Source organism: Hypomesus transpacificus, unplaced genomic scaffold, assembly GCF_021917145.1.
Source record: "Hypomesus transpacificus isolate Combined female unplaced genomic scaffold, fHypTra1 scaffold_137, whole genome shotgun sequence".
Taxonomy (NCBI): Eukaryota; Metazoa; Chordata; class Actinopteri; order Osmeriformes; family Osmeridae; genus Hypomesus; species Hypomesus transpacificus.
Genome location: NW_025813711.1, coordinates 438,375 through 453,402, shown reverse-complemented (window position 1 = coordinate 453,402; position 15,028 = coordinate 438,375). Strand labels below are relative to the sequence as shown.

Here is a 15,028-nt window from a genome sequence, read left to right as displayed (position 1 = left end):
ATAATAATTTGAAGCCGTAAAAAAGTTTCGAATCTGAAAACATGAAATGTGAAATTATGTGAAAAAATGAAAGTGAAAAATGGAATAAGCCATAATAATATAATAACTTATTCCAAATTATTCAAAAAACAAATCTAACTTTTATTCAACCTGAAAAAAAATTGGTACACTTATTTTTTCTTTGAATACATTGTTTTATTTTTAGTTTATAGTTTTTGACCAAAATTAAATTTTCAATATCAAGCTTTTATTTTATTTTTTTTATTAACAAAACATTTGGCCCTGATTTTGCTCCATAAGGGAGCTGATGTTCATCGCGGAAGGACTCCACAGTGTTGACTGGGGTTGCACAGGGTGATGGGGGTGACAGTCTTAAGAGCATTGAGCTCTAACATAACGCTTTAACATTTATGAAATTAAATAAGATACCCCTTTTCATTTCACTCTTTTTTCTCTGTCAACCGTGAGAAAATATTGCAATGCTAACAATGACAGATATACCTTAACACTGTCTCACCATTCTAGTTTCAAAGCAACACTTTTTTCACCTTCATACTGCTGACATACTTCATACTGCTGTCTGCTATGATATTGATACAGCTAACTGTTGTTATTTATTTATGCAATATGGCAGCACAAAGCACTTAAAAAATGTATGGGTTTAAATGTCACAAATGTATTTCCTTGCTGCTCACTACATGTTTAAGCTACCTACTCCATTCAAACATCAATGTGTTCGTTTGACCAGCTGTTTACAGTTGCGCTCGAGCGCAACATTAATTCGCGTTTTTGTTAGCTAGCTAGCTAACCATGGTCTGCTGTTCTAGCTGAAAAATTATGACTCGGAGTCAATGGGTGGAAATAATTTCTGAAAACAATCTTCACTCTTACAGTGCTTGTCCAAGTGACTGCTGTACGCCTCACTGACTTGTGGTGAGTTTTCTTATGGTCTGACTTAACAATAAAATAAACCAAATTGGCATTAGTGTACTGTACAGTAAGCCGGGGAGCCCATTATAGGTCGGTTAGCTCTCGACACTCGGAATTTTACAAAAATGTAAATGGAGTTATCCTATAGTCCAAATCAGTGTTAATTTTGTCGACGAAAACTATGACGAAAAATGTTCGTTAACGACCTTTTTCCCATGACTAAAACGAGACTAAGACGTGACGAAAACTTTGAAAATAAAAACTATGACTAAATATATTATAACTTTCGTTAACGAGATGAGACAACACGAAAATGTTGTTGGTTGACGAAGTCATAATACTTTTTTTCCCCAAGAATTTTATATTTAGATAGATTCCTCCTCTCTGTTTACTAAGCGCGCTCTCATCTCTACTGCTGTAAGTGGCCGATTCTCGTCAAGTCTCTAGGCCAAGTTGCGCACGAGTTAGAGGCGTGTTCGGGTAAGTGTTATCAACCCATGCAATTGGCAAGATATGTCGTGCTGGTGCTGCTATAACGTACACAGGCAGCACGGCTAATTTAGGTTGTCATCTGAAGAGGCTATGGTATTTGTGTGGAGACGTCTGCCTCCCCCTCGGATTCAGCTATGGCTACAGTCGGTGGCTAGCTCCACCGGTACCTCTAGCAAGAATAGGAATTCTATATTCTCCGAGAAACAAATCCCTGTTGTGTACGACAAAGTAAGACGAGAGTTAGCTGAGTCATTGAGAAAAACTTTAAAGTAGGACATGAGTTCAATTTAGTGTGTGGTGTTAAATGAGTGTTTACAACAACTTGTGACTGCCAGTAGCCTAATATAGTTTACAATTTTTTACTTTCAGAGAACACATAGCCTACAACAGGAAAAAAGGACTAGTTTAAGGCAAGGTCCAGGCCTGATGTTATGTCTTCAGAGACTTTGTTTAATATGTGAAGTAAAACTTTCACTTGTTAATTAATTATTTGCTGTGTGACAGAGAAATACATCATTATATAGGCTACCATATTAAATTGCATAGCATCATCATATTCTTTTGCATCGCATCTGATTGAATCACATCTTGTCAAATCGCACTGCATCGCATTAGAGTGAATCGTATCGCATTAGTAGTTGCTTTTATGTATCTTTAATGTATCGGATCGTTGGCAGTGCATCGAGATGTGTATTTCATCGTCCTCAGTGATGGAGATGCACATCTCTACTGAGAAGGGAAAAAAAGGAGTCTAATATTGCTATTAAATGTGACTAAAACTAGACTAAAACTAGACTAAAAATTTAATTAGTTTTCGTCGACTGAAACTAGACCAAAATGTTTTGAGTTTTCATCGACGAAAACTACACTAAAACTAAGAATGATTAAAATGACTAAATGTGACTAAAACTAATAAGCATCTTCGTCTAAAGGCTAAGACTAAGACTAAATCAAAAATAGCTGCCAAAATGAACACTGGTCCAAATATAAAACGTTATATCACAGCATTGTACTTTAATATGTAAATAGACAGCTACAGCATATCTAAACATCCCTGCTTGTAAATCCAATCCTAACATGTCGGACTCGTCAACGTCAGAGTTTGAATAATCGATAATGGGTCACATCCATACACTTTCACAATAGACAATTACTTTTATATAAATTCCCTTCTTTTAACGGCGATGACATTGAAATACATTTCCTTTTCTTAACAGTAGACATTCGCTCTCCAGGCAGATATTTCTTCTCAAGAACAGGTAAGTTAGTTTTTTGGGGGTTTATTTATTTTTTCCTTAACATCATGTACAATGACCTATTATGATTAATGTACAAACATTTTGCAGACACATACAGCTCTGAAATTGTGTTGAAAATGTTGCACACACATTACTTTAAATGGGCTGTAATATTTCATTTGTGTACATTTTTACGAACTAGATGTTCAACTATTTTGTTTATGGTTCTGTCAACTAAATTAATTCATTTCTTTGGTAGGTCTGTACTGGGAGAGAGGAAGCTGTGTGCCTTGGGTGTGTAGGTCTCACCCCCACCAAATTCTCGGTGTTGGTTTGAAAAAACCTCACCTTGAACTGAAATAAATCTCTCTTGGTTTGGGTTTTCTTTAAACCTCACCTTGCCAGAAAAATCCTTTCTTGAAATACGAGAATTATAAATCAACTTGAAATACCAGAATTATAACAACAACTTGAAAGGTCTGAATTACTACCGAACTTGAAGCATCTGAATTATCATTGTTGGTTGAAGAAACAATTCACTGTGTCCAACTGTAAGCATTTGGGTGTGTAGAGGAAATTGTAGTCATATGTGCAATAAATGTGCTGTAAGAGAAGTGTTAAGATAGATTTAAGAAGCTTTGTACAATGACTGTTGATTTAACTCCATTTGGTAGTGATACCATTTGGAGACATGAAGTCTGGGTGACCTGAAAGAGTTTTTACACCTGGGGAAAGAGACAGTTGGTCTAAGGACAATGAGGGTTCAGCTGTATTGTTCTTGTGACCTGGGGAAAGGTAGATAAATAGATCAAGCTGCTCTGACCCTTCCTGCTTCATGGGGTGTTAATTAAATTCTTGTTTGAAGATGGTGACACAAAGGACAGTTGACCATTTGGCTGGTCAACTTCTGCTGCTTTACTATCTATTGGTTTGGGGAGATATGCCCCATCAAAGAACAGTGAAACAATTGCTAGGGAGATGTATTGTTTCAAACTGTCACCAAGTTGAGTTGGCCAATCACAGAGTTTGCTTCATTGATTGATTGACCTTTTAGAATGCCATTTGATCTGAAGTGTATATGAGGTTGTGATCTTTGGATATTCGGGATCACTCTTGCGAACGATTTGTGGCTAGCACACCCTTCGTTGAGACTGATCACAAAGTACTTTGTTTAAATCATATGTAATTGTATAATCTAAATAAATTGTATTTGAAACCATATCTCTTGACTATTCAGATCTACACAGTGCCATTCGAATTCTTCCTTAGCAATTGGTGGCCAGTACGGGTATCCTCGGCGTACTTCGGACAGTCTCCCTCCGACGGTGATCTGATCAGTCCGGTATAAAAACCGCCTAAACCTCCGTCCTCAAATTGACAGGAGACAGCGGGGCCGTTTTGAGGGTGCTTGGCTGATTGCGTCGTGGCTGACGCGGGATTCAAAAGAACTGGTGAGATATTCTTTTTGGTCACTGTGTGATATTGAATTGTCTAAATATGGTTCTATTGTCAATAATTCGGTTAAAAGTTAATTGGGAGGGCAGAGGCCGGAGGAAAACTTTGTCCTGTACTGTTGAAGTCCGTACAAATTAGGAAACGTTTGGAACGTTTGTCCTGTTGCGTTAAAGTCGTACGAAAGCATGCAGGATTGCGTTGACAAACGCACAAAGGGTCATAATTCACATGTGATATCGTGTTATGTGTCTTAAAGTCCCTGGGTCAGGAATTGTATTGAGTTCTGAGTCCCTAGAAAAGGTTTAAGTCCTTTTCCGGTAGTGGGTTAGAGTCCCTGAAGAATTGGTAACCAGCTGAGTTAAAAAAAAAAATAAAAATTTAGGAATTGTCCTATGAAAGTGAATTTGTAAACGCGCGTGTCAATGGTTTTGTTTTATTTGCGAGATATGTTTTTTGAGGTTAAAAGCAGTATGGGTAACTAATGGTGTCAGATTAAAAGCTATATATATAAATTACAAAAAATCAAAATTTTCATTATTTTTTATTTCTGGTTGATTATTTGTGATTTACGATTGTATTGAGCAATTGAAAGGTTGTGATATTGCCAAATATAAGAGTTGAGAAGAAGAAGAAAAAAAAAGGAAAAAAGAGAGGAAAGGACAATTATTTGATTTTATTTTTGTGCTTGTTTTTTCTTATTACGAAAACATGGGTTGTAGTTCAAGCAAGAATTATGATGGTCTGGGGACAGATTTAACCAGTCCAAATATCAGTTACATAAAACGAAATTATGGTGTAACCCAGGTAAAATAATGGACCAATTAAAAGCAAAACTATATAAAAGTAAATAGGTATATAATGGGGAAAAAACTATTATAAGTTGTCCAAAACTGATAAATTAATAATAATATTAAATTTGAATAAAATATAGAAAACTGACAGGTTCACCGGAAGTCATGTGACTGATTAGTGGCGTGTCAGAATTGACGTGCGGACATCTGTCAGAGATTGCTTGAGAGAACCAAAGAGAAGCACGCAAGACGGTGATCTCTGAAACATCTGGAAAACTTAACAAAAATACTTATTAAATTGTTTAAGAACATTAAAAAACTATTCAGTTTTAAATGAATATCAATCGTAGAGTAACAATCCATGTTGGTTACTTTTATTGATGTGGATGGAAGCGGATTACAGAAATTGTTGCCATGCGGACTTTAGTGTTGTAGCCTAAATTATCCAACTTGGTGAGTCAACATACATTTGTATTTTATTTGTCAAATTAATGTACTTTGTTTTGGTTGAAAATATTGTAATTAGCGTTAGAAATAACATTTCAATTGTTTAGTGAAATGTAAACCTGTGAACATGTGGAGTTTAGCTACACAGCTAATTCAATGTGTTCTAAGCTAGCACCTGAATGTCTGTAACCAGAAACTTATTTCGATTGGAAAGTTTCATACATTTGTATGATCCTGTTGTTTAAATAAATAACAGGCCAGGTTTTTGATCTGGGATCGAAAGAGAAGAAAACCCTTGTGAAAACGTCGAATCAAGACCTTGCTGGAAACCAACGGTTTCTATGAACCGAGATGGCGAGCCACCCACGCGAGTAAAATCTTCTGGAGCGAGAGTGCAAACTCTTTTGACGACGATAAGTGAACTTGAACAGAACAAATCATACAGAAATAAGTCATTTATCATTTATTTTGTTTACAATTCGAATTTTTGTAATTGAATGGACATTGAATGTTTTGAGGACCAGTTAGTTGATCTTTTCTTATTTTCTTTTTGAATATTGCATATATTCTATTGTGTGCTTTTAAGGCAGTAGTGTGGTTTAAACATATTCAAGGGTTTACTGTATAACAAAGTTAAACCAAACAATCTTAACTGAAGTAAGATTTAAAAGATAAATAGGAGATCTACATTTAAAATTAATTTCTTTAATTAAAAACTGATAAGTGAACTAAAAGTATACAGTTAAATATAATTCTAAATTAGGAAAACCATGGTAAATAAATAAATATCCAAATAAAGTAATTCCAAGTCAACTTACATTCATAACTAAACAGAGATATAGCAGGATATAAAAGAATAACCACATTTCAAGCAAATTTCATTGGATTTATTATTTTTCATACATTCTGTAAAGTTTAAGTTGTGGTAATTTTCAGAGTATCTGGTTTGCTACAGAAAATAAATCTTTGTAATCATCCACCGTATCATATCTGTTCTCTCAGGAACCTAGAGACCTGGTCCTTCTACTTGTATTTGTTACAGAACTAATTTTGGCGAGCCAGCCAGGAGAACAGTGGTGGTAAAGATTTGTAAATCCGTCGTAAAACAATATTAACAATTACAGAAAAAAGAACTAAGAAAAACAAAAACATGGATATCATCGAAATTGAAAATGTTAAACTTTCAAATGCAGTAATCGTTCGTGGTCTGACTGATACTGAATTAGACGAAGATCTAGTAGAATTTTTAAATCAACACGGTCGTCTTTTGAGAAATTTACGGATAGATGACCCAAATTCACCTTTTCATAGGGATGTTATTGTTGAATATGAAAACTCAGAGGCAATAGCGGCTTTTAAATCTTTGTTGCCGTAGACTTTTAAAGGTGCCCATGATATTCCTTATGTCATAAGACTCTTGTCAAGTGTCTACTCACCAGTAACAACTGAGACTGCCACTGCTAGTCATTTTGCAGAGCTGCAAAAATTAGCACAGCTTAGTGGAAAGACCTTAGGGGAGCTTCTAAAGGAACAGCTATCACAAGTCAGTGCATCAGATGTTGCCATATCAACTGCTGAGAGTGAACCACAAACCTCTATCGAGTCTGACTTGTTTGTGCATGATAACCTCAGCACTCCGAAAGGAACAAAAAATATGGAAGGTTGTCAGGGCCCAGAGGTTGTACGCACAGTGCCTTCTGAAAGCAGAACTTTCAGTTTAAACACCTCTGATACAAATCCCCCTGAAGTCCAACGAGTAGTAGTTGAACATTTTATGAGGAATGAGGGAGTTTCCCATATGCAAGCGCCTTTCCGACTTAGAATGTTCTCAGGAAAAAGTCCACGCCCGAGCGCGGAAGTTGATTATGACACCTGGAAAAGTAGTGTTGAATTAGTTCTTCAGGATCCTACCGTTTCTGACATGCATCGGTCTAGGAAGATAGTAGACAGTTTGTTACCGCCTGCTTCGGAGCTAGTGCGGCAATTGGGTTCAAAGGCTTTACCTAATGCATATCTTGAAATCTTAGACTCTGCTTTTGACATGGTTGAAGATGGGGATGATCTCTTTGCAAAGTTTCTTAACACATTGCAAAATGCAGAAGAGAAACCCTCTTTGTATTTACAGCGTGTACAGGCAGCTCTTACGAAAGCAATTAAAAAGGGTGCTGTTGCTACCCAAGAAGCTAACAGGCAGCTGTTGAAACAGTTCTGCCGAGGCTGTTGGAACGATGTGTTGATAGCTAATCTCCATTTAGAAGGAAAGAAAGAAAATCCGCCTTCGTTTGCTGAACTACTTTTGAAGTTGCGTAGTGAAGAAGATAAACACTTTGCTAAAGAGAGTCGTAAGTGGCAGCATTTGAATGTCCATCGTCAGAGGGTTAGTTCCCATGTCGTGGCCGCAAACATCTCTGAGTCAGATCAAGATATGACAGTAGAAAGTAATGAGGTTGAGGACTTAAAGAACCAAGTCACAGAACTTAAAAGAAAGCTTAGTAAACAAAAAAGCAAGCAATCTGAAAAAACAGTGCATCCACAGAGTGGAGATGTGCTGGCATTAAAGGAACATTTGGTACAGCTGCAGAGCCAGTTTGCTAAGCTAGGATCTCAAAAGCATCCTAAACCAAAGGGTAATACACTTGACACAAAGCAGAAGTCCACTCAGCCAAATGTTGTAGCTGTTGACAAACAGCGTCAGACTAGACCAAAACCAGGATACTGTTTCCGTTGTGGTGAGGATGGACATATCGCATCTGGTTGCGAAAATGATCCAAATCCGTCTTTAGTGAACAAAAAACGGAAGCAGTTAAAAGAACGACAGTCTCTCTGGGATAGCCAGCAGTGTTCAGGGTCTTCAGAGTCTTTAAACTAGAACCGGCCCCTGTAGTGAGGCGTACAAGGGCTAGGATATGTAGAAATAGTCTCAAACAGCCAATGGGGAAAAAGTGATGGCTCAGAGTTAACCCATAGCAGAGGTAGCTTCGAAGGTCTTCCAAAAGGGTTGATCGGGGCCAAGTGTACAGCTCTGGTGTACATAGAAGGCAAGCGTTGTTCCTGCCTGCTAGACACGGGGTCGCAAGTGACAACAATCTCCCAATCATATCATGAGCAAAATCTACCTCAGCTTAAGATAATCCCCTTGGAGAATCTACTGGAAATAGAAGCAGCAAATGGTCAGGCTGTACCATATGTGGGCTATGTAGAAGCAAAGGTCGTGTTTCCTAAAGAGTTCTTAGGGTCTACTGTGGAGGTGTCAACCCTTGCTTTGGTTATTCCAGATGCCAGAGGCAGTATCCAACCAAAAGTGCTCATAGGAACAAATACTTTAGACTTGGCATATGAAAAACATCTAGAAGACAATGACTCGAGCTGCAAATCCGTTCCCTTCGGTTATAAAGCAGTAATAAGAACAATTGAGTACAGACGGAAACAGAGAGTAAACAGTAACATAGGGGTTGTCAGGCTTCCTAGTGCTTCAGCTACTGTTGTACCTGCAGGGCATAATCTTGTACTTGAAGGGATTGTGAGTGTTAATGGCCAAGTGACAGACAAGTGGGCAGTAATGGAAGCCCCTTTGCATACTTCTGTCCCTGGGGGACTGCTGGTATCCAGCTGCTTACTAAACTTACCTAAGCATCCTTTCCAAAAAGTACCAATCGTGCTAAAAAATGAGACAGAGCACGATATCACCATTCCTGGTAAAAGTGTGATCGCAGATCTTCATGCTATAGGGAAGGTACTTTCATGTAGAAGTGCTCAGAAGGAAGTTGAAAGTGAAAGGTTATCAAATACAAAAGAGAATCCTACCAAAGAACTCTCCTTTGAGTTTGGTGATTCTCCATTACCTGAAGAGTGGAGGGAGAGAATTTCTAACAAACTACGTGACATGCCAGAGGTTTTTGCTTTCCATGACTTTGATGTTGGACGAACCGACAAGGTAAAGCATAATATCAAACTACATGACGAAACACCTTTCAAGCACAGGGCTAGACCCATTCACCCTGATGATTTTGAAGCGGTCCGACGACACCTAGAAGAATTGCTTGAGGCCGGTATTATCCGAGAGTCTGAGTCTTCTTTTTCGTCACCCATTGTGGTTGTTAAAAAGAAAAACGGCGACGTGAGCTTGTGTATTGATTACCGCAAATTAAACACACAAACCATAAAAGATGCGTACGCGCTACCAAATCTAGAAGAAACATTTTCAGCACTCCGTGGCTCTAAGTGGTTCTCGGTGCTCGATCTAAAATCTGGATATTACCAGATAGAAGTTGAGGAAAGAGATAAGCCCAAAACTGCGTTTGTATGTCCTATGGGATTTTGGGAGTTTAATCGGATGCCCCAGGGGATAACGAACGCTCCTAGTACATTCCAGCGTTTAATGGAGAAGTGTATGGGCGACATTAATCTTACTGAAGTTTTGGTCTTTTTGGACGATCTGATAGTTTTTTCGGACACGCTGGAGGAGCATGAAACTCGTCTTATGCATGTTCTAAACCGCCTGAGTGAGTATGGACTAAAGCTTTCAGTAGAGAAATGTAAATTTTTTCAGACATCCGTTAGATATTTGGGACATATTGTGTCTCAGAATGGCGTAGAAACTGATCCACAGAAAATAGAAACTATCAAAACCTGGCCAAGTCCTAAGACTCTCAAGGAACTACGTTCTTTCTTAGGGTTTTCAGGCTACTACCGCCGATTTATAAAAAATTACGCAAAGATCGCAAGGCCACTTAACGATTTGACTGTAGGGTATCCACCTCTTCGTAAGTCTTGTAAGGGAAAGACTAAAAATGAGTCATATCTAAGTCCCAAAGTGCCTTTTGGAGGTAGATGGAAAGAGAGTTGTCAACAGGCTTTTGACATGCTAATAGAAAAACTAACATCAGCACCTGTGTTAGGGTTCGCTGACCCTAAACTGCCATACGTGCTGCACACCGATGCCAGTACCACCGGGCTAGGTGCTGCACTTTACCAAGAGCAGGGAGGAGAACTACGTGCAATTGCTTTTGCTAGCCGTGGCCTTTCAAAGAGTGAGGCTCGGTACCCTGCTCATAAGCTCGAGTTTTTAGCTTTAAAATGGGCAGTCACAGAAAAGTTTTCTGATTATCTCTACGGAAGTAACTTTAAAGTAGTTACCGATAGCAATCCGTTAACTTATGTGCTAACCTCTGCAAAATTGGACGCAACAAGTTACAGATGGCTATCTGCTTTGTCTACTTTTTCTTTTACTCTGCAGTATCGTCCAGGAAAGAGCAACTTAGATGCAGATGGTTTATCAAGACGTCCTCATGGAGCACTTACTAATGATTTAGTGTCGCAGAAGGAACAGGAACGCATAAATCAGTTTACTTTGCATCACTTACCTGAGAATGCTGAGTCCATCTTGGTCCCTACTGACGTAGTCCAAGCCATCAGTGACAAACATAGCCAGATCGTAGCAATGTAAAAGATATCTTGGTAATAACGGATCATTTCACAAAATATGCCGTTGCAATCCCAACTCCAAACCAAAAAGCCAGAACAGTTGCAAATGCCTTTGGGAGAACTTTTTTGTACATTATGGTGTTCCAGAAAAGCTCCATAGTGATCAAGGACCTGATTTTGAGAGTAAAACTATCAAAGAGCTTTGTGAGATTGCAGGCATTCGTAAAGTCAGAACTACACCGTATCATCCCAGGGGAAACCCAGTCAAGCGTTTTAATCGTACATTATTGGGCATGCTGGGAACCCTAGATAATAAAGACAAGACTCACTGGAAAGACTTTGTGAAGCCAATTGTACATGCTTACAATTGCACCAAGCATGACACCACCGGATTTACGCCTTACGAGTTGATGTTCGGTAGGCAGCCCAGATTGCCAATTGACCTGGTGTTCAAAATCCCTGTAAATAACAGTAACAAGAAGTCACATTCACAATATGTGCAGACTTTAAAAACGAATCTGCAAGAGAATTATGACCTTGCTAGGAAGAATGCAGCAAAGGTTGCAGAACGAAACAAGACACGGTATGACAAAAGAGTTACTGAATCTCCCATTGACCTAGGTGATAGAGTTCTTGTCAGAAATGTGCGTCTGAGAGGAAAGCACAAATTAGCTGATAAGTGGGATAGTGTTGTATATATTGTAGTAAACCGTGCTGGTGAACTACCGGTGTATACAGTAAAACCCGAAGGTAGAGATGGACCGTTAAGAACACTTCACAGAGATCTACTTTTACCTTGTGGCTTTTTGTCACCAGGGGTGATAGAGAAGCAAACGACACACAAACCACGAGGAGAACAAACAGTTAGGAGAAAAGTATCAGAGGTAGAACAAGACAGTCCCGAGCAATGTCAGGATCATGATGAAGATGACGATGATTACTTGTTGCAGCTTAGTGAGCCTATTGTTAAGACTACACCATTTAGTCTTGTTAAGGAGTTTGAAGTTGTAACAACAACCAGAGAGGCCTCCCATAGATGTGCTGGAAATCCGACTTCACCTGATTCAGTTTCTGCTAGTGGCAATGTTATTGAAGGTACTTATGAGGGAAACCTACCCAAACCAGGATACTTACCTGAAGTCCAGTCTTCTGCTGGATCAGATATAGTGGGAAGTGATGAGGTATCTGAAAGGGACGTGCTGGAACAGAGAGATCAGCAAAGTTTAAACTCACCTGATGTTCCAGTGAGGAAGGCCCGGGTGGATCCAGTGGACTGTACTGTTTCTGATGAAGAAACGGAATCAGAGGAAAGTGACACAGAAAGCAGATTGAGACAGTCCAAAAGGGTTAGACAAAAACCCAAAAGGTTGACTTATCCTGATCTGGGAAACCCAATGATAACTATATGCAGTCTCTTCTGCAGGGTTTGAACACTGCTTTTGTTGATACATTAGTGGAACAAGCCAAGTCAGCTAAGGTACACAAGATAACTAAAAAATGAATAATCCGCATGCAAGAGGACTTGCATAGATTGAATAGGGGAGGGTGTAACCCAGGTAAAATAATGGACCAATTAAAAGCAAAACTATATAAAAGTAAATAGGTATATAATGGGGAAAAAACTATTATAAGTTGTCCAAAACTGATAAATTAATAATAATATTAAATTTGAATAAAATATAGAAAACTGACAGGTTCACCGGAAGTCATGTGACTGATTAGTGGCGTGTCGGAATTGACGTGCGGACATCTGTCAGAGATTGATTGAGAGAACCAAAGAGAAGCACGCAAGACGGTGATCTCTGAAACATCTGAAAAACTTAACAAAAATACTTATTAAATTGTTTAAGAACATTAAAAAATTATTCAGTTTTAAATGAATATCAATCGTAGAGTAACAATCCATGTTGGTTACTTTTATTGATGTGGATGGAAGCGGATTACAGAAATTGTTGCCATGCGGACTTTAGTGTTGTAGCCTAAATTATCCAACTTGGTGAGTCAACATACATTTGTATTTTATTTGTCAAATTAATGTACTTTGTTTTGGTTGAAAATATTGTAATTAGCGTTAGAAATAACATTTCAATTGTTTAGTGAAATGTAAACCTGTGAACATGTGGAGTTTAGCTACACAGCTAATTCAATGTGTTCTAAGCTAGCACCTGAATGTCTGTAACCAGAAACTTATTTCGATTGGAAAGTTTAATACATTTGTATGATCCTGTTGTTTAAATAAATAACAGGCCAGGTTTTTGATCTGGGATCGAAAGAGAAGAAAACCCTTGTGAAAACGTCGAATCAAGACCTTGCTGGAAACCAACGGTTTCTATGAACCGAGATGGCGAGCCACCCACGCGAGTAAAATCTTCTGGAGCGGGAGTGCAAACTCTTTTGACGACGATAAGTGAACTTGAACAGAACAAATCATACAGAAATAAGTCATTTATCATTTATTTTGTTTACAATTCGAATTTTTGTAATTGAATGGACATTGAATGTTTTGAGGACCAGTTAGTTGATCTTTTCTTATTTTCTTTTTGAATATTGCATATATTCTATTGTGTGCTTTTAAGGCAGTAGTGTGGTTTAAACATATTCAAGGGTTTACTGTATAACAAAGTTAAACCAAACAATCTTAACTGAAGTAAGATTTAAAAGATAAATAGGAGATCTACATTTAAAATTAATTTCTTTAATTAAAAACTGATAAGTGAACTAAAAGTATACAGTTAAATATAATTCTAAATTAGGAAAACCATGGTAAATAAATAGATATCCAAATAAAGTAATTCCAAGTCAACTTACATTCATAACTAAACAGAGATATAGCAGGATATAAAATAATAACCACATTTCAAGCAAATTCCATTGGATTTATTATTTTTCATACATTCTGTAAAGTTTAAGTTGTGGTAATTTTCAGAGTATCTGGTTTGCTACAGAAAATAAATCTTTGTAATCATCCACCGTATCATATCTGTTCTCTCAGGAACCTAGAGACCTGGTCCTTCTACTTGTACTTGTAACAATGGCAACAGTAGTATTGCGCACATTTCTGTTTGGATTGATGAATGTGGTTTTCCAGAAGAAGGGTCGTTTTCCATTAAACAATTTGAGATTGAAATTCAATCTGACTTTGAAAGAGCAAGAAACCAAAGATTGTTTGTTGAAACGAAATAGATTTCAGCCAGACTGGAAAGCTTTCGGGGAATGGAAAGAAGAGAGTTTATTGAGAGCAGAGCAGAGTAGAGTAGGGACAGATTCACCCATTTCTCAATGTTTCAAAGTTCGCGATTCAGATCTCCTGGTTGGCCCACTACGCGCACCACCTCCAGCCCCACAAGCTGCAGGACCAGCCCCACAAGCTGCAGGACCAGCCCCACAAGCTGACCAATGGCAGGATGGGATGCCTGCTTTGTTTGTGGACAGATGGGACACTGGAGTCGAGATTGTCGAGAGAATGTGGAGGTTGGGAATTGACTAGGTGTGGGCCGCCAGGAGGAGAGCGAATCGCGGACGGAGAGAGATGGTGAACTTCAAACCGGTGACGTAGACCCTGATTTACACACACAAATTGTAAACACTATTAGGCGAATTGAAGAGAGTGAGATTCCATTGGAGGGAACCTATGTTAAATTTTCTTCAGAACCTTTTAGATGTTTGCCGACTATGACATTATTGATACAAGGAAAAATTGTTGAATTTTTAGTTGATTCAGGAGCTACTGTGTCCGTTATTACAGAGGATAGTTTCCCAGTTCCTCCTAAGTTCAGTGGAAGGAGTACTGAGTCAATAGCAGCTTCTGGTACTTTAACTAAAGAGTGGTATACAGTACCGTTGACTTGTAAAGATTCTGTGGAAGGGATTGTGAAACATTCTTTTTTGTTTTCAACTTGCTGTCCGATTAATTTGTTGGGTCGAGATTTAATGTGTAAACTTGGTATTTGTTTGATTTCTACACCGGAAGGGATTACGTTGTTGAGGAAAAATGGGGTTGAATTGATTACGTTAAACCATTCATTTGTGAAATACGGCATTGGTATGCCGATGTATGTATATAACTGGAGATTGAATTCGTTGGCTGTGTGTTCAATGAATTCTCAACTGGTTGATGAAGCGCGCATGCGTGTCAGTTTGACAGATGTGGATTGTTATGATGTGACAGACTTGCACGTGGTAGCTCATACCAGTGAGGGCAAAGATGATGTTTTTGAGGAAAAATGGTTTAGACAAGATCATTTGAACGAA

The 15,028-nt window shown here is 38.3% G+C and overlaps 1 protein-coding gene across 2 annotated transcripts in view; it reads right to left on the bottom strand.

Moving 5' to 3' along the window:
• The window catches only part of gpsm1b (G protein signaling modulator 1b), a 147,137-nt gene that overhangs the window by 33,324 nt on the left and 98,785 nt on the right, over positions 1-15,028 (bottom strand). The window contains exon 11 of one of the 2 annotated variants that reach the window (XM_047051065.1): positions 12,011-12,061. The exons of the other annotated variant lie outside the window; for it this stretch is intronic. Coding sequence (XP_046907021.1) covers positions 12,011-12,061 — 51 coding nt within the window. The remainder of the gene's footprint in view (positions 1-12,010; positions 12,062-15,028) is intronic. 2 annotated transcript variants of the gene reach the window in all.